The 20,514-nt window shown below is 42.6% G+C and overlaps 2 protein-coding genes across 10 annotated transcripts in view; both read right to left on the bottom strand.

Moving 5' to 3' along the window:
* The window catches only part of PATL2 (PAT1 homolog 2), a 741,315-nt gene that overhangs the window by 603,279 nt on the left and 117,522 nt on the right, over positions 1-20,514 (bottom strand). The window lies entirely within an intron of this gene.
* The window catches only part of CELF6 (CUGBP Elav-like family member 6), a 189,701-nt gene that overhangs the window by 165,268 nt on the left and 3,919 nt on the right, over positions 1-20,514 (bottom strand). For all 5 annotated transcript variants that reach the window (XR_006104673.1, XM_042475653.1, XM_042475654.1 and 2 more), the window contains exon 2: positions 10,570-10,652. Coding sequence is in view for 4 of the 5 variants with exons in the window: in XM_042475653.1 (XP_042331587.1) it covers positions 10,570-10,652 (83 nt within the window). In the remaining variant the exon portion in view is untranslated. The remainder of the gene's footprint in view (positions 1-10,569; positions 10,653-20,514) is intronic.

Here is a 20,514-nt window from a genome sequence, read left to right as displayed (position 1 = left end):
TTTAGATTCAAGACTGGCTGTTTGGTCTACAATGAAGACAAACGATGCTGTGTTCACAAGGTCTTGTGCCCATCCTGATCACGTCCCTCAGCCCTGCACTTCAGTCTCATTCTCATGTTTTCTCCATAAAAAAAATAGCTCTGAATCACTTAAAACCCTCCCTCCTTTCTGATCTTAAGGTGGCATGTTGCCCCAGTGCAGGACTAGTAGCCACTAAGCTGGTAGCTTCCATGTCAGTGGGGCAATCAGTCTGCTCCAGGATTTAGTCAAAACTTATAAAGAACTGGAGTCATCGTCATCGTCCCACTGACATGGAAACCACCAGCCACCTCTGGCTTGCCAATGCATCCCAAACACGTTAGTCAATGGGGGGAAATATGCATAAATGCATTTGTTGTTGCTGTGTACCTATAAGTTGTTTCCAGATTATGATGACCCTAAGGCAACCCTATCATGGGGTTTTTGTGGCATAGTTTGTTCAGAGGAGGTTTGCCATTGCCTTCTCTTGAGGCTGAGAGCGTGTGACATGTCCAAGGTCTTCCAGTGGGTTTCATGGCTGAGCTGGGTATCAAACCCTGGTCTCCAGAGTCGTAGCCCAACATGCAGACCACTATGCCGCACTGGCTAATGGGAGAAATGTATACAAAAAGAATACATAGGAAAAAAAATGTACAGAAAATGTGTCTGAATGCAAAAATAATGTTTCTTGAAACACAACAGGAATAAAAGATAGGATCAAGTGAGAGTCAGAGAAATGCAACATAACTGAAACAGAGAGGTTTTCCACATCCCAACAAAGGAGTAAATGGCTGTCGAACCAATGACAAATGATAGACTGCTGTGGTGTTTGTGTATAGCAGAGTACGTGACTGTTTGTGTGTGTGCACATGCATATATTTACCTTAGCTGAGCCACCATACTTGATACCTATTTGGCACTAGTATACACTTGTCCACCTTAATAAATATCATAGACTACCAGATGGAATATAAAATAGATATATTAGATTCTGACTTATGCAGAGCACAGCAGTAGATCAATCAGTGATGGACAGAGCAAAGTGACATTTTAAGATAAGCAATTTCACTTTAATCACCCTGATGTCCTGAATGATTCCTTTAGAAGAGGTGTTCTTAATCTGTAGCTTCATGGATGGGCTTCAGGGGGTCTGTGAACACGACTGAAAAACTCAGTTTGTTACAATTTGATTTCTTTCCTGTTGCTTTGGAAATAATGTTCAGACATGGGAAGGGGCCGGGAAATATCCTGGTGTACAAAAGAAGTCCATTTTCATTGAATTGATGTGCTGTTTATTTATGAAATTTAGATTCCCTCCAAAAAAGTTAAGAAACACAGCCCTATAATGTCGAAGGGATGCAACTGTATTTTGCCTGTCTTTCAAGGAGCTCCTGGCAATGGTACCCCTTCACATCCAGCGTTTCAGCTTCACAACAACCTTTTGAGGTAGGTCCAGCAGCGAGACAATGGACCTGGGTCTCCCTACTACTAGTTTAAGAGTCTAATTGTTTACACCACTTGCTCCAGATTCTAATGGACGCTTTGAGTTTGTTCTTCTGGGCACTACTTCAGTTCCAAATTCGTACTGGTTTGGAGGTTCCAGGCTCTGTGTTCATTCCACAATTCTAAGCTGTCTGCACTTATTGGCAGCAACTGTTGTGCAAGATGCATTCCCATTGCAGAGTGAATTTTGTCAAAGGTTTGATTCAAGAGGGCAGCTTTATTGTTGGTGTGTGCCTACAAGTCGTTTCCAACTTATGGTGACCCAAAGGTGAAATGATCCTGGGGTTTTCTTGGCAAGATTTGTTCAGAGGAGTTTGCCATTGCCATCCTCTGAGGCTGAGAGAGTGTGACTTACACAAGTTCACACAGTGGTTTCCATAGCTGAGGTGGGATTCGAACCTTGGTCTGCAGAGTCACAGTACAACACTCAAACCACTACACCCAGCCGGCTCCCTACAGCTTTATTATAAAGCTATTAAAATGCTTTCTGAAACTGATTCAAAAAACCAGAAAGTCTCCTATTTTCTTGCTTTTCTTTCCAATTTTATTTTGCAGATCTATACATGTTCTGTTTATCCCAGACTGTCAGCTCTTGCCAAGGCCAGAGACTTTTATACCAGCTCTCCAGGTTGGTTTATTTTAACCTAGTATAAAATCAGAATAGGAACAAAATTTGGGACTTTTCACTCAGTCTGGATGCACCCTCAAGCAAGGCATTCCAACCTTTCAGACTGAAACTAAATGATGGTGTCATGGGAAAAGGGGGTGGCCACTCTGGAGAGTGGGGAGTGGGTTGGATTCATCCCTATGGGCCTGAGCTCCCCACCCCGGTTCCACAGCTATGTTTCTCCATCATTCCAGACCTAATGAACCTCGATTCCTGCATGCACAGCCCTCCTTAAGCAACTGTACGCAGCAGCAAAGTTGCATATAGCATGTAATTGGAAATCTCCCAAGCAACCGTCCAACCAGCAGTGCGTTGATCAAATTTGGGAGATGGTGATGATTTACAGCCTTGCTTAGTAAGAGCAGCAAGGAGGAATATACAGCGTGATTGTACATGTGCATATTGTGTGTGTGTGTGTGTGTGTGTGTGTGAATGAAACGGCACAATTGTTTTGGCTTATTTTCTGCATGCAAGTCCATCAAGCTTCTGAACACATTCTGATCAAATACAGTCACATATATCTCTTCTGACAGTGATTTAGTTATATAACTTTCACATCCAACCTCTCTCAACAGATAGCTATCCTCTCCTTGGGCTCTTTTAACTGTTACCATGAAAAGAACCTGGCAGGAATGCATGGAAAGCAACTGCATTCCTTTTAGGGGTGAAGGGAAAATAATAAAGAGAGTAACAAAGTTATTTTAAAAGGTAGTGGAACTGGTAGTGTTATTACCTTTGCGAGGTAGCTGGATTACTCCTAACATTGCCTTTGGGGTGGGCATAATTGCAGACATTTGAAACCATTTCCTTGGTATGCTTCCTTTTCATAAACTGGAAGGAGATCAATGTGCAACTATGGGGCCAAAGGTAGCTTCCTTCCAGATCATTTTTAAGCCCTTGATCCTTCCACACTCACTGGATAGTTCTTTTTCTAGCCAAAAAGAAGGAAATAAAATAAAATAAAATAAAGGAAGTAAAAAAAGAAAAGACAGAAAAGGGAACTAAACTAACAGAAGGGAAAGAAAATTGTCTTTTTCAGAAGGCCTCCCAAAGTGGTGATTTGCCTTTTAAATACAGGAAGGGAGCACTGCACTGTTTCAACAGTTTAAACCATTTTTAAGGACGTCTGGCTACTTCCATTTTTAGAAAAACAATTGGTAGTCCATGACCTCCCCCTGCCTGAGAGGGTCACAAAGGGAAAAAAAACTGCCTCTAGATCTGGGACAGTTGTCCATGCTGGACATAAACCATACGTCCTTCACAACAAAGTAATCCAGGAAAAGAATGATGATGTAGTCAATAGTACATAGTTATCTAAAACAGTGATTCCTCAACTATGGTTTTCTGGGTGTTTTGGACTTCAACCCCCAGACGTCCCAGGCAGCTTGGCCAACAGTCAGGAATTCTGGGGGCGGAAATCTAAAACACCTGGAGGACCACAAAGTTTGGGAATGACTGATCCAAAGCATTGACACACAAAGTGGGTGCCTCGGGACCATGTCAGTCCTTGAACCATCAGAAGCTCATGCCTGAACGGCCTTCAGCAAAGAAGCAAATAATTTTACTCCACGGGCATAATTATGGCACCAGTCCCTGGCACACCGAGGGGAAAAATTGCCCACATCAGATAGTTTAAGAAGCACTGGCCTAAAGGAACTTTGAGCCATGATTTTACATGTAGTCTGCCCATGTTTTGAGATCATTCTCTCCATTAACTACCCTCACAGGTACATCTCACAGGCACATGGGAAAGGGCCTCCTCTGTGGGATCTCTCTTCCTCAAGAGGCTAGACCTCCAGAGTGTCTCGAAGTACCAGGCTGAATACAGGATGGGGCTCCTGTAGTATGAATCCTTAACAGATATTGGGAGCAGAACAAGGTACAGTACTATAAAGCTCCACACCCAACCCCCTTGACATCCTCCCATACCACACCATACAGAATCTATACTAATTTTTTATATCACTGAATGTAATAGCAATTGTTGTCAGGGCCTGAACAGACAGGCCAAAATAAAGCTGCTTTGGATCACTTTGGAGGTATGCTGTTTAAATGACACACGGATCTTAAGAGGCTGGAAGCTGCGCTAAAACCACACTCCAGTCGTAAGGACTGGAGTACAGCTTTGGTGCAGCTTCTGGCCTCTTAAGATCCGTGTGTCATTTAAACAGCATACCTCCAAAGTGACCCAACGCAGCTTTATTTTGGCCTGTCTGGTGAAAGGCAAGAATATACAGTAATATGTTCTGGAAGCACTGACCCCCTCTTCTCTCTCACCCATGCAGCTTTAAGAGTGAACACAAACAGTTATGCCTGCTGGAATTTTGTACGTTCTTTGGCATAGTTTTCTTTTGCTTTAGATCCTTTGCTATATGCCCCTAGGTTTTATCCTCAACTTACCCACGGGTCATATCAAAATCCACAATTTTGGCCCCAAAACTTGCCCACCACTTATACATGAGGTCGATTTATAATCGGGTATATACGCTCTACCTTTACATTGCTATATCATATGCACAACCTACATGTTTTTACATGTACATTGTTTCATGGGATTAAACTGAAAATTTGGTAAAATGTGATGTTTTTAATGAAAATTTCAAAATTATGCATTTTTTCAAAAACAAAATATATATTTTTAATTTAGAATTTATTTGTTTAAAAATCCTGGGGTCTCTCCTTACTCTTCCAGAGCTTCATCCCACTCAACCATCTCTTCAGCATTTTAAAGGGATGCAGATGAACATCACAGCTCATTTCTGCAAAAGGTCAGATTATTTGGGGAGCAGTGGTATCACCCCTCCTTTGGGTGTCACCTAGTGTCACTAGTTGGGTCCGCACCCCCTGCACCCTACTAGTGACAACCCCGTAAAGCTTCATCCAGGCAGATTAAAGCACCTGTCCTTCCGCACCTTCTACATCCTAATTTCCAAATACACTCATTCCCTCCCAACATGGCAATTGCCTTTCCAGTGGAAAAGGATTGAAGGGGGAGCAACTTGTGACACAAACAGAGCTGAGCAACCATGATGAAAGCTACTTTCATCCCATTTTACTGAGCTTTACAGTAACTTGATCTGCCCCAAGGTCTGTTAAGGATTAAAGTCACAGAAGCCCCATCCCATATCCAACCTAGCAACCCTTATTCTCTCCCTCCAGCAGCCGATGGAGACTTTGTTTTGGTTTGGCCTGCTCTGAGAAACCTTTGGATACTGACTATTTATAAGGACAGGGCTTTTAATAATCTGCTGCATTGCCTGCATTTGTTGCTTTTTAATGGGAATGCTTTTAAAGGGCCTTTCATTCTATTGATCCTTTAATTATATTTCACCTTATGTGTGTTTGTAGCGCTGCAAACAGTCACCTCTGTCTGTTTTAATTTTTGCAAGCTACCTTGAGTCTCTGGTCTAGAGAAAAGGCAGGTTGGGCATTAAATAATAAAATAAAGAAATATTGAAGCTCAGATTCAATAGTTGCCAAATGAATTTTTAAAGTTACAATAGTATGTAGAGCAGCAATTCAATTATAAATGAATATATCAAAATAGTAAATAATGTCTCAACTTTAAAAAAAACCACCGGTCATGACTCACTTCATTACTAGCAAAGACAGCATGAGACATCCTTCAAACTTGCCGTTTAGCAACAGGAAGAGAATAGTATGGTCCTTTAAAGAGGTTTAAAGGAAGGCAAAGCCAAAAGTCAAAGCTAAAGTTGTGTGTGTGTACCCTCAGGTCTAGTTACTGCTAAGAAAAAGATGAAACATCTTAAATGAATGCAGAGTTGTTTCCTCTGGTGATAATGGGAAATGTAGCTGGGCTACACAGAGCTACACATAGCATTCCTGGAAGCAGGGATGGACCCGGGCTGTATTTGCAAATTTGGCAAATTTGGAAGCAAAAACCTTCTGATAACATCAGGATGTCACCTGAATTAAGCTTTAAGCCGGATAAAGCTTCGTAGTTTGTTCTCAATTAATTCAGCATGGATGAAAGAAGAAGAGGAGTATCCTGCCCTTCCCAGTGGGCTCAGGCAAAAGAAAACCGCTGCAGCCCCTTCTAGCTTGTCTGTTCTTCCTCCTTACAGTTGGCCCTCCATATCCACACATTTTTCATCCACAGATTTGAGCCTCCACAGATTGAAAATATTCCAAATAACATAAGTTCCAAAAAGCAAACTTTGGTTATGCTATTTTGTATAAGAGACACCATTATACTAAGCCACTGTATTTAATGGGACTTGAGCATCTATGGATTTTGGCACCCATGGGGAGGTTCTACAACCAAAACCAGCAGATACCAAGGGTGGACTGTAATAACTTTTACCATCTTAACTACACATGCCCTGAGGTTTTCTGATGTTGCTTGACCACAAGTGTCCCGGTTTTAATCTGTAAAACACTGGAGGGTATGCAATTCCCTCCAGGTATTTTGGACTTTAATTCCCATTAGCTCCAGCAAACATGGTTAGTGGTGAGGGAAATTAGGAATCATGTACAATACGGATACATTTAAGGGATGTCTACGCTGCCTTTGGATGTTGCTGGCGGATGAAACATAGCTAATATTTACCGTTCTTCCTTTCTGAGACACCCCACCCCCAAATTCCTGCTATTGAAACTGTCACCTTACCTTCTACATGAACGCTGCATTATATTTTAAACACAAGGTAGATACTTTCCCTGCATCTTATTTTTAAAGGAAAATACAACATTTCCTTGCCACCATAAGGTCACTGAAATTTGGCCTGTGCAGCAACAATGGTAAAAAATGCAGCTCGGAAACTTTGACAGTGTGGCAGAAGCATGGTGCAACCCACCTTTGATGGGGTTCAAGCCCCTAAGTTTGACAATGGACACTGAGAAATCAAGGGTGGGGATCCAAAGCAAAACAGAGACCTGTATCGAATAAAAATGAGCTTATACTCAGAAAACCATTTCTGGTATTTAAAACTGGGCAGTGGATATACCTAAATTTCCAGAGCTCCAATGGTCAGGAAAAGGATGCTCCAGGTGCATGTCTGAATTACAAATTTCTGCCAATCTGCCTCTCAATTTAGTTGGCCTCGCCCTAGACAAAACCCTTTTTTAAAATGCTGACCATCACAAAACTGTCACAAGGAACAAGCCAATTATCAATACACTATAAAGTTTTCCTGCTCGGTTTCTTTCTAAACTGATCTGCTTCTAAGAACAAATCTATATACTGTAACCTCTGTCCTTTTCATGCCAGGAGCACACAAAGTGATAGACCCTCTGCAGACGGGAAGAATATTGTACCAGGATGGGCAAAGTCTTCATCAACGTTCTCTTTATTTTCCAAGGCATGCACTCCTTATCCTATCCCACAGTGGATGAGCGACAGCAGAGCAAACCATCAAAGGGACGCTGCGGGTCCAGTATGTCCTGAAAGATTTGATTAGCATGAGATGCGCTTTTTGATCGCCACAAGCGTCACGCACCTTTCAAACAGAGGCTGGCTCACCCACACAAATGCATTTCTATCACATAGCATTTAAAAAGCATTTTCGAAACTGGGGCACTAGAGGAGATATTTGCCACCTTAGTACGGCACTCAGAAACGTAACACAGAACAATGCCTCCTCATTATTTTTTTCAGGATGACTTAGGGAGGAAGCGGATTGCCCCCAAAGCGAAGGCAAACAAGTCTGCTAGCTCCCTGCTGCTCTGTTGATGGGGCCCTGCAGAAGGCAATGAACCTGGAAAAACAGAGGAGCGCTCATGAACAATGTTTACTTTAGATAAGAAAGACTCTGCACATAACAAAGCGTCCAAGATGGGATGTTTGGGTTACTACAAAACCATTGCAAGTGCTCAGGATTTTTAAAAAAGAAAGCCTGCATTTCCATTTCAGTAATCCTTGTAACACTGCTATACACTTATGAAACACGCAGGGGGGCCGGATGTCCTCACTGCAAAGGAGGACATGCACGCACTGCAAAATGTAAGGCACACAAGAAAAATGGAGGACATTTAAATGCTAAAAAATTCTGATATAAATCCATGCTTCTTAGTCCTGCTCCAAATGGAGGGCATTTTGAAATTCCTCCTGGACAGAATGCTGAAATGTAGAGAATGCTCAGAAAAAGGAGGATGTCTGGTCCCCCTGGTAATGTCCTCAAGAGGATAAACAAATCCTATCTCCTTACGCATGTCATAAGAATCCGTAGGCTCCGGTCCACTACATCAGATGCCACGTTTTATGGCCAAAAAATCCATTTGTTACTTAACAATGTGCATCTGAGAAAGGAGGCTTTACTCTACATAAGCTCCTGCTGCCAATTTCTTTCTTTCAGTTAGTATCAAAACTGCTATAAGATCTCTCTACACACTGAATTGTTACTTAAGTTAAAGCAGCTATTGAAACTTTTCTTGCTGCCCAAGTGGATACCAGACATATCAAGGTATTTTGACGTCCAGACTAGCAAACTCCATAGGCACCCCCTCCAGGGGTGAAACTATTGGAAGAGGGGGCAAAATGACAGCCTGCCCCCTAAATAAGAAGTCTACCTCCCTCCCAATGAAATTTAGCATCAGTTGCCAAATTTTTAGCATTTCACAGAGTAAGAAATTGAAAACCATTCACAACTAGAACTTTTCTATTTGCTGTGTTTGGATCCCCTTGGTAATTTTGCCTGCCTCTTCTCTTTGGATGTTTAAACTGTATTTCTAAATGCTCAAACACGTTTTTAAGTTACTGCCATACTAGAAACTTGAAGACTGAAAGAACATTTCATTGGGGAGAAGAATTTTTATTTGGGGAGGGGGCAAAGCCCTCATTTTGCCCCCATCTTGTAGCTATAGCCTTGGTTAGCTCTGTCCCTTTCTAGAAGCAGGATGGTCTCATGCCTTAAAGAGTTGTACAGACAAGGAAGTTCAGCAAGTGTAACTTTCAGGACTAGCTACTCCAGCTGAAGTTACCTTTCCACACAACTATAAGAGGCAAAAAAGCTCTGTCCTCTTTCTCATTTGACCAACCTAATTGGAATTAAAATAAAACTGTAGCACATAAAGTGGGGGGCTGTACATACAGCCCCTAAGGGGTTTCAGTTGGATTGGGGCTGCAGCAACCTCACACTGTGGCGCTGATCTGGCATTTGGAGGGTGCACTGGGCAGCACTGCCACCACAGCATGGTTGTAAATGGTGCTCCTTCAGTGCTGCCTCATCTGAATACAGAGCTGGAGGTGTGCCATGATGCCGCGTATTGTCTGGAGCGGTGTGTGGCATCATGGTGCCCTGGGGTGGAGTCAGAGCATGCGCCATCAGGACACGATGTCCCGACTCTGCCCATAGGCCAGCCTTTCAGGCCAGTCTGTATAGGGCCTAACTAACAATCTGCTGCCCTTTTCTGACCTCCACTCAGCTACCCATCACATTCTGTTGCCTAAGGCAGCAACCATGCCCAACTTCATGGTAAGGGCAACTTTATTCTACAGTCAGCGCTCCACATTGGTGACTTTCAATTTTGCAGATTTGATTATTCACGGATTTGATTAATACATTCTCTCTAGGAATCTCTAGGTCCTCCAGCATGATTCTGTGGTCAAGCTCTGCCAAATTTTACACCAGAGGACCTAAAGATTCCTAGAGAAAACCCTTCTCTAGGCATCTGTTGGTCTTCCAGGGCAATTCTATGATCAACTTCCAGTTTTTTTTATTTGTAGTTTTTCCACTTTCATGGGGGGTTTTATGCCCCTAACCCCAGTAAATGTGGAGGTTCCATTGTACTTCTCCTATCACTACCAGTCTATTACAGAACAACTTAAAACATGGTTTCAACATGCTTAAGACCTTAGTCTTTAAAGCTACAAGACTCTTTGGTTTGGTTTATGGTTTCCTCTTCTCACCTTGGACTAGGAATCAAGGTGTCTTTCAGACATGGGACTTTTAGCAGAACAATGCAGATAATCTCACTCACACATTCCAGGTTTGTTACTCCCACTGTGGAATTACATCTCTACGATTTCAGTTCCTCACACGTGCCAGCACTCGAATAAACATGGACTCGACAGTGCGAATGTATTCAAAACACATTCAAGGCATGCAAAGTTTAATCCTGGGTTTATTCACAATGGTTATTCACATTGCTGATGCTGCAAATCTTTTCTTTTTAACCTTAGATTGATTATTGATTATTGATTATGCTGGTTTAAGTGGATTTTTTGGCAGCGCTTCCCCCAAAACTTAATTGGGGCATTCGAAATGCATGTGAACAATAGAGATTCAACCCAGATTCATCCTGGATAATTTTCACCATCAGATTAGTCCCCAAGTCACACTCGCCAAATGCTTCCCCACAGTTCAGGAACAAAGGCAGTAGGATATCGGGTCACATCAGAGAGGAACACCAGCCTCACTTACCCCTGGCAACGTCTTCTGTTCATGCAGTGCGCTCTGGGCTTTGAGGGCTGAGTCCCGGGCACAATAAGTAAGAAAGGCACAGCCTAGGAAGAAAGAGGGCAGGGGAAAAGAGGTGCACATAATTTTAGTCATATGCAAATGGTCATATACCCAGCAAAGGCGTTCCTGGGGTCAATCCAGTGAAAAGAGAGTAATAAAGTTGTATGGCACAGCTAAAAACGCCAGCAATATAGGCTGCTGCTGAGACTGCTTTTTGAAGCCTCCAAATAGCTGGCTGCTCTCTTTCCTGGGAAGCATAATGTCAAAGAGGGTTGCATGCGCACTGGAGAAATAATTCGGTTTGACTTCACTTTAACTGCCCTGGCTCAGTGCAATGGAATTCTGGGAATAGTAGTTTGTTGTGGTACTCCTGGTGCCGCAGCAATCTACCATTCCCAGAATTCCATAGCATTCTGCCAGGACAGTTAAAGTGGTGTCAGACCAGATTATTTCTCCAGTGAAAAGGCCTACCAGGGATTCGATTTAAGGCAATTGATACAGATTAGGAGGGCCCAGTTAATTGGAATCAGCTAGCAGAGGCAAACACACTGGGATTAGTGCAATAACCCTCCAGATTAGTACATCAGATCTTCATATGTCCATGCTGACTCCTGTCAGTTTGAGTATTGGAGGTGGATCATGCTTTGGTTGCAGAAACTCTCTGATGGCCATTTAAACCAAAGCAACACAGGCTGCATCCGCACTACAGAACTAATCCAATCTTACACCACTTTAACTGCAATGGCCCAATGCAGTTAAAGTGGTGGTGTCAAACTGGATTGTTGCTGCAGTGTGAACACAGCCTCAATTTGTAGGGCTGCAGTGAAGACCCAGATAGCTTCCTCTCAGCCTCCCCACAAAGTCACATGCACTACGATTTTTTCAATAGAAGTGGCTGGAAACTCCTGCACACAATTGCCCTTTAAAAACAAAGTGCATGAGGTGTATACTTTGTTTTTAAGTCAAATCATGCTTTAGGAGGCATCTGGGAATGCAATTTGGGTGCGTGCGGTACACACTGCCTGCAAAAGGTGGGCTGGGGCTGCCTCTCTTTGCTGCGCAGCATTACCGCAGCAACCAAATAGTGAGGTACCACAGCAAAAAAGGAGCGTTCAGAAGCAGACCCTGTTTGCTGTGCAGCTGCACCATTTGGACGTCACCAATGCGTGTGACATGGTGGCAGGGCTGTGCAATCATAGCGGCCCCCATACGTACTAGGGCTTGGCAGCGTGCAAAGCGACAGTGTGTATTGAACTATGGTTTGAAAGCAAGGCACATGCTTCCTGTGTACCTTGTTTTGAATAAGAAATGATATTCATTCCCATCATAGCACTAAACTTGGTGGAGAAGGGCAAAAAGCACTTAGCGACCATCAAAATGGTCAAGTTGTTTGTTGCCCATAGCTGATTCAAATAGGTTACATGTAGCAATTGATGGAGAGCCAGTATGGTGCAGTAGTTTGAGCATTGGACTATGACTCTGGAGATCAGGTTTCGAATGCTGGCTCAGCCATGAAACCCATTGGGTGACCTCAGGCAAATCACACTCTCTCAGCCTCAGAGGATAGCAATCACACACACACACACACACACACACAGAGAGAGAGAAACTTGCCAAGAAAACCCAAGTATAATACAATACAAATTTTAAACAATGCAAAATATTAAAATACATAAATTTAAAATTTAAAAAACAAAGCAGCAGCTAGAAGGTCCCAAGATTTGATGCCACAGCAGTGAGACAGAAGGAGATCCTCACACTTTGTGGCAGGTGTGGGGATAAGTAAAAGCCTGCACCGAGCCATCTTCAATAACTCCTTAAGTTCAAACAAAAACATGAGTGGCTTTACCACCATAGTGGCAAAGAAGCTACCTTTCCCTGCTGCCTGTGAGTTATTCCCTAGCACTGAGCCAGGTAGTTAAAGCGGTCTGAAACTGGGTTATTTCTGCAGTGTGTTTTGGAACATTGATGACTTGAACCTGGCCCACTCCTAACCTGATATTCTATTCGCTACACCAAATTTGCACAATGAGTAGTTCTGCAGAACCTCATTGGGACTGCAGAGACTCCCCTCCCCAGCATACACAGTTGGCTGTGAGTCAAAAGGCACAGAGAGAAGGATTGCTCAGGAGTGACTCATCCTCATGTGTTCTTACTCCCAGGAGAAGCTCTCTTAAGGTTTTTCTTAAGCTTGCATTGTGATGAATAAGATCTGCACCCCCCACCTCCACCATTCATGCAACTGAAGAAAATTACCATTTTGGACTGCAGCACGCATAATCCGTGGACCATGGATGCAGAGGAGCAGGCTCAAACGCCCCTCAAACCCCCCCCCCTCCCAAGAGTAGATGGAGGGTCTGACTCTCTCTTGAAATGATCTGCCAAAAGTGGATCAAGACTCCTATGTAGTTGATCTGTCCTCAGGAAATATTAATCAGACATGTATGAAACACCAATAATTACTATCACAGCTATTGTGATTGAGCCTTCCCAGGAATAATGCAGGCTGCCTGCAGTCTGCACACTGACTTGGGAGTAAGCACACTTACTGTGCATACTTACTTGGGAGTAAGTGGCACTGAACATATGGGGGACACACTAATAAATATACATTGTGCTTGTAAGAGTATTTATTATTTAATCATTTTTCATGGATAAAATAGGGGAAATAATTAGGCCTGATAGTATCTGCATGCAGGCAAAACAACACCCTGCATTGAAGTTGTTGTTGTTGTTGTGTACCTTCACATCATTTCCAACTTGTGGGTACCCTAAGGTGAAACTACCATGGGGTTTTCTTGGCAAGAGTTGGTCAGAGGTTTGCCATTACCTTCCCCTAAGGCTGCTATGCCACATGTTCAAGACCTCCACTTTAAACATAGTTCTGGGTCCCTTCCAGAATCTATTTACTAGTAGATCCAGTGGCTATGCTGACTGGGGGATAGTTGGCATCAGGGGATTCTGGGAGCTGTAGTCCAAAAATGAAGGTTTCTTAGCTGTGCATTCATGTCACATGTATGCAAAACTATTGCAAAAACACAGAGGCTTGGCTTGATGCTTATGTTTTATGAAAATAAAAAGGAGTAGAAATACTTTGTTAGCCCTGCAGTAAAAAGGAGCAACAACAACACTGCTAGGTTCATCAGATGCCATCTACATCATTAGCATCGTTTGTGTTAGTTTTTTTTAATTAGACCCTATATAAAGCTTTCCAAAATGATATTAAAACAGCAGCAAAACAGTTTCCCTTTGAAAATGTAAATATTTAATGAACAAAATTTGACATTGATGCATTTTTAATATTGGCACAATTAAATCTGCCAGATGATTAAGTATTAATAGCTCTTAATAAGTGCAGCCATCTCAACTTTGAGTAGAATAAGCTCAAGAGCAGAGGGAAGCAAGGCTTGCAGCAAGAAGAGCAAAGAGGGATTGAAGGGCCGACCGACAGACAGACAAGTGCTCTGGGCTGCGGCAGAATGGTTCACTCAAAACAATCCTCAAACCCGTTCCTCTGAGTTGTGAAGAAGGGAGCCACAAAAACAACCAATTTGGATACACTGCCGAAAATCAGGCAGCATCTTAATGAGATGAATGGCAACATTTAATTGCATGGATCGAGTAACATATTGAAATAGAGAAGGGATCTAAACATGATTTTGAGCTTGTATAGTAACAAATCTCTGGGACATGCCCGAGCAGAACATGACAAGCATAGATGTTAAAAGTCCTTTTATGCTGCATCTGCACTTCAGAAATAATCCAGTTTGACACCACTTTAACTGCCATGGCTCAGTGCTATGGAACGCTAGCATTTGTAGTTTGTTGTGGCACCAGAGCTCTCTGAGAGAGAAGGCGAAGTAGTTCACAAAACTACAGATCCCAACACTCCATGTCATTGAGCTCTGGCAGTTAAAATGGTGTCAAACTGGATTATTTGCAGTGCGGATGCAACCCTAGTAAAAGAAATGAAATGATGGAGGCTCACAGAACAGCACCTGAGTTTACGATGGCGGGGGAGAGAGATCAGCAGTAACCTTTTGTCTCCACTGTTAAAAAACAAAGGCAATTTCAGCTGATATGTGACTTTTCACATCCATACATGACGAAAAAGACCCTGAGCTTTAAAACATTGTGTAATGTATTTTTTGCCTTTTGGTTGGCCTAATAAAGCTACCATTGCTGTCTTTCCAAGCTAAAATATTTTTGTGCCACTAGGCCTTTACAAATAGTTGAGGGTGGGCTCTTAATGCTGTTTGGTGCTGGACTTGAAATTATTAAAGGGTCTACATATTTTATTTTTATAGCTTCTAGGCATTTTTGTATTTTTCATTGTTTTCATATGTATTGTTTTAAGCACTTTTATCTGTTTAATTGCATTTTATTCTTTTAATGAGTGATGTGTTTTACTACCGTCCTAGTTTACCGTAATTCTATTTTAATGCTCACTTTTGTATGTTTTCAGTTGTATGGTTCTTTTCATTTGTAAGCTGCCTTGTGTCCAAGTTACGGGGGAAGGGGAGAAGCAACTAAATAAATGTAGTAGTAGCATGGCGTAGTGTTTTGAGTGATGGAGTACGACTCTGGAGACCTGGGTTTGATTCCCAGCTCAGCCATGAAATCCTCTGGGTGACCTTGGGCAAGTCACATGCTCTCAGCCTCAGAAGAAATCAATGGCAAATCTTCTCTGAACAGATCTTGCCAAGAAAAGCCTGAGATAGGTTTGCCTTAGGGTCACTGTGAGTCAGAAATGACTTGAAGGCACATCAAAACAACAACAACAACAACTCCCCATGATGGAAATGCATTGAGCATGTTGCCCTAACCTGGCACTGTCTGGATGAGTGAGACTACAGCTCCCATTACTCACAGCCAGTATGATGATGCTGGGTGATGGGAGTTCTTAGAATGCACTATATGCAGCAGGAGAGAGTTCATGCATCTTGAGATTGTCATGTGTGCCTTCCTATCCCCTTTAAGCCAAATGTCATGTCACTTTCAATCAACTCTAGTGTCAAACCACCTTCCCCTTCAGTCCCAAGGTCTGTTATGTCAAATACGTACGACATCTATATTTATTTATCATGAGGACAACCCCACTCCCCAAAACCAGCACTCCTCTTTCACCACTGTTTAGTAGCAGAGATGGCCTACTTGCTTGCTTTGGTACAGAGAGGAAAGTTCTCCAAGTGATAACTTGGCATGCCTGTCTTTTCTTACCGTTTACTTCCATCTTTTCATGCATACACTCAACCCTGAAGCCTCATGGCTGAGGAATGCTTGGCCCTTGCAAAGTTCTCCAATTCTCATAACTGCTTTCTGTTGACCAAGTTGGCTGGGGCTTCTAAGAACTGAAGTGTTAAACATCTGGAGAACCAAAGGGCATTGGGGTCTGGTGTTGTTTTTAAGGCCATTGCCTGGGACATTTGAGAAACTGAAAAAACTAGACTGAACTCTTCTTTTTGACTGCATTCCACACATTCATTCTGCAGCTCAGAAGAGAGCATCCTTTGCCACAATCTTGCTCTACATCTATCTATCTATCTATCTATCTATCTATCTATCTATCTATCTATCTATCTATCTATCTATCTGTCTATCTGTCTATCTGTCTATCTGTCTATCTGTCTATCTGTCTATCTAGTGCTCTGATTTTCTCCCAGTATGAGACCAAAGGCAGCTTCAAAACAGCAGCTCTAAAGGTGCATCTATGCTACAGTAATAATGCAGTTCAACAACCACTTTAAGTGCTTGGGCTCCATCCTATGGAATACTGGGTTTTGTAAGTTGGCAAGGTTTTTAGCATTGTCTGCTGAAGAATGGTGGTGCCTCGCTAAACTACAAATCCCAGCATTCTATAGGATGGAGCCATGGCAGTTAAAGTGGTGTCAAACTGCATTATTTCTACAGTGTAGCTGCCCCCTAGAAGAAAGTTACAAAAGCAAGAGAACAGTTTGCATGATAATAGGGTTGGGGAATCTGGATGTGTTTGAACTCCAGCTCCCACAACCCCATTGCACTGCCCATACTAGCTGAATAGAAAGGAATTAAGGCATAATCTCTTCCACCATACATAATCCAAAATCCTAACTCCAGCCTGCACCATTTTATATTCCTCCCTACATCACTCACAATAAGAAAGCAAACTTACATTCCGTGGAGAACCAATGTGGTGTAATGCTTTGAGCATTGGACTGTGACTCTGAAGATCAATTCCCACTGGGCCATGGAAACTCACTAGGTGACTTTAGGCAAGTCACACACTCTCAGCCCCAGAAAACCCTGTGATAGGGTTGGCATAAGTCGGAAACGACTTGAAGGCACACAGCAACAGCACATTTATATTCCGTTGAACACCAACAACTGAATCATAGAATCCTAGAGTTGGAAGAGACCACACAGGCCATCCAGTCCAACCCTGTGCTATGCAGGAACTCTCAATCAAAGCATGAAAATGTGACCCCTAACTACAGTTATGGAAAGGTTTTACCAACTTCCCTGTGACTTACTGCCAGGGAAACATACACATGGAGTTACGCACATGTATCCAATTATATCATTGAACTAGCAGAAAGCACATTGGGTTTGCAGATGTACATTTTCAGAATTAGCACAAGAGTAGTACTCAAGAGTAGTACTTATATCACAGAAGCAGCTGTGCAAAGCTGTGGCACAAAATGGTAGTCAGGTGATACTTATATACATGGGAGCATAACCTGTTGTGCAGGTGCTTCTTTAACCTCTTGAGCAACCTCTTGCACAAGTGGTTTGCACAAACACGTAAACCAATGTATCTGGACTAGCAGAGATTTTATTCTACAATCATCTTACTTTTAGGCTATTACGTTAGATAGAAATCTTATGTGTGTGTTTGAGTGTTGGACTACGCCTCTGGACACCAGGGCTCAGCCAAGAAACTCACTGGGGGACCTTGGGCAAGTCACAGTCTCTCAGCCTCAGGGGAAGGTACCTCCTCTGAACAAATCTGGCCAAGAAAAACCCATGTATGTTTGCTTTAGAGTCTGTCATACATTCACCTTAGGGTCCTCCATAGGTTTGCCTTAGAGTTTGCCGTAAGTTGGAAACAACAACAATTTGAGAGTAAGTCTTCTGGGTCCTCTGAAGGAAGTTCAACAGGGTTCAGTAGGACTTACTCCCAGGCATAGATACATAAGGACTTCTGGGATAGAAAAAGAAAGTTGCTTTGAGTAGAACAAGGTGATCTATTCCCTCATTTAAAAGACAGAAGAAAGTGTTCAGCTTTTAAATTCTAAGTGAAGCTAATGGAATAGACAAGTGATGTGCAGTCTTTGGTCCTCCAAATGTTTTGAACTTTAGGTTCCAGAATCCATGGCCGCTGAGGTTTCCAGGAGCTGATCTTCAACATATCTGGCCCACTAAAATAGTAGACACCCAGATCTATGAAAAAGATGAAGAAAAGTGCCCAGACCTATCCAGAAAAGGGAGGGAAATGGACTTGTTTTCTTTATTGAGACATCCACTTTCTCTCTTCTTCTTTTTACATGCCATTTTTTAAACGGTTACTAGAAATCACCAACAGGTACACATCTAGGACATCTCCCATCCTCTGTCAACACACTCCTTCCTTGACAATTGGCTTTTATCCCTTGCTGAGATGAACATTATGATGCTTTATGAGCACTTCTGCTGTCTTTCTAACAGCGTGGTGAGAAAGAATTGTATAAAACAATACCTGAGCAGCCAAAACATTGTACAAGGGAATTGGGTTTGGGAAACAGTCTCACAAAAAGTGCAGTTACAAGCAGGCTGTAACTGTAGAATCTGTAGAATAGATTCTGGGATTTGTAGTTTGGTGTGAAGGTACTTACAGATTTCTCTCCAAGAGAGCTTGCTGTAATGCTCTGACAGAATTACAGGTGTCTGGCAGAGAATCCTAAGTATCTCATGAAATTCATGAAACTACAAATTCCAGGATTCCATAGAGTGGATCATATTGGTATCATATGGCTATAACTGTATAGTGTGGATACACCCAAGGAGACCCACAACCCTTCTTGTCTATTGAATGATATGTCTCTGGAAGGGTAACTAGACCATTGGGTCAGAAGTCCATCAAAGAAACAAACTATATATGCCACCGAGTGTTATCCACACTGCAGAAATAAACCATTGACACCACTTTAACTGCCATGACTTTATCCTATAGGATCTTGAGATCTGTAGTTTGGTGAGCTACCAGAGCTCTCCAGACTGAACATTTCACCAAATGCCAGGATTCCACTGGATGGAGCTATGACAGTTAAAATGCTTTAAACTTGCTTTATTTCTGCAGTGTGGGTACATCCCCACACCATGCAGACTTTTCAAGCTCATTTGGTTTCTCTTAATCTTCTACACAGTGGGCACTCCACATTTGCTGGGGTTAGGGGCACAGGACCCCCATGAAAGTGGAAAATATGGAAATAAAACAACAACACATTTTTTAAATTTAAGATGACACCTCTCTAGGAACCTCTAGGTCCCCCAGCACAACTCTGTGGTCAACATCTTCTGGAAATCGACCACAGAATCACACTGGAGGACCTTCAAATAACAAGAGAAGTGTTTTATCTAGTAACCTCTAAGTCTTGCAGTGCAACTCTATGATCAGCTTCCGGCAGAGTTGCGCTGGAGGACCTAGAGAGAACATATTGATCAAATCTGAAAATAATCAAATCTGCAAAAGTCAAAGTTGCAAATGAGGAGGACTGACCATGTTTAGTTCTAATGGACACTGTATTGTATCTTGCTATATTTGCAGCAGTCCATGGCTAAAACCAATAAAAGATTTTGGATACTAGAATTGGCTTTCTCGCTCATTCAGCAAGGGGCAAGGGAATCAGGCCCTCTCCTCTGTCGCTCTGCTAAGACTTCTAGCTCCAGCCTCTGCTGAGATCTGTTTCCTAGTCAGCTTTCATGCATCAGCCGCTCCTCCCATGGCACACAACACTCATTCATAAGTATATGCAGTTGCCGACTTGTGTGACACACAAATGCAGTGGAACAAACTTTGCAAAGGGATAAAAAAACCCCTCCTAGCCATATCCAACCCTTCCTCTCCATTCTTTCAAGTCTGTTTTACTGTCTGTTTACAAATTTCTCCTCTTCCCCCTCCCTCACCACGCACCCCTCCAGTTGCACATTCATTCTCTCACACATTTACACTATTTTCTCACACACCCACACACTTTCCTTACACAGCCCCACATTTTACCCAAGCAGTGTGACCCTGTCCTGTTTTTCAAGGTTTTCGGAACGGGGAAACCTCCAGACTGGCAAGCAGGTTATTATTTCATTTTGCATCTTTGCAGGTATGTTTTGAATAAGACTGGGAAAGACTCAGGTTAGGGTGAAGAAGGATAACCTCACCAGTTACGACCGGCAAAATGTGACTACTGTGAAGACGATGACAAAATGGTAAAGTTTAGAATGTAAAATGAATACATCCAGGAAAAGGGAAGCTATATAAGACCCTATTAAACTAGATGGCTATAAAGCATGACTCTTCTGATGGACAGATCCTCAGGGAACCCAAGTACTGAGAAGTCTTGATGGTCCCAAACATTGGGGCCTGATCATTTCTCAGCTAGCCAGCGAGAAGCATTGGACTACAACTCTGGAGACCAGGGTTCAGATCCCCATTCGGCCATGGAAACCCACCTTGGGCAAGTCACACTCTCTCAGCCTCATAGGATGGCAATGGCAAGCTCCCACTGAAGAAGCCTGCTATGAAAACCCCATAATAGCTTCGCCTTAAGATCACCATAAGTCTGAAATGACTTGAAGGCACACAACAACAGTTAAAAGCAGACTTTTAAACATAATAATCAGGATAGGGTGGTTTTATAATTGGGGCGTGTTTTAGTTATGTTTTAATTTTTCATA

Source organism: Sceloporus undulatus, chromosome 6, assembly GCF_019175285.1.
Source record: "Sceloporus undulatus isolate JIND9_A2432 ecotype Alabama chromosome 6, SceUnd_v1.1, whole genome shotgun sequence".
Classification (NCBI taxonomy): domain Eukaryota; kingdom Metazoa; phylum Chordata; class Lepidosauria; order Squamata; family Phrynosomatidae; genus Sceloporus; species Sceloporus undulatus.
Note: the sequence above shows the minus strand (reverse complement) of the source record. Positions and strands in the feature narration are given on the sequence as shown.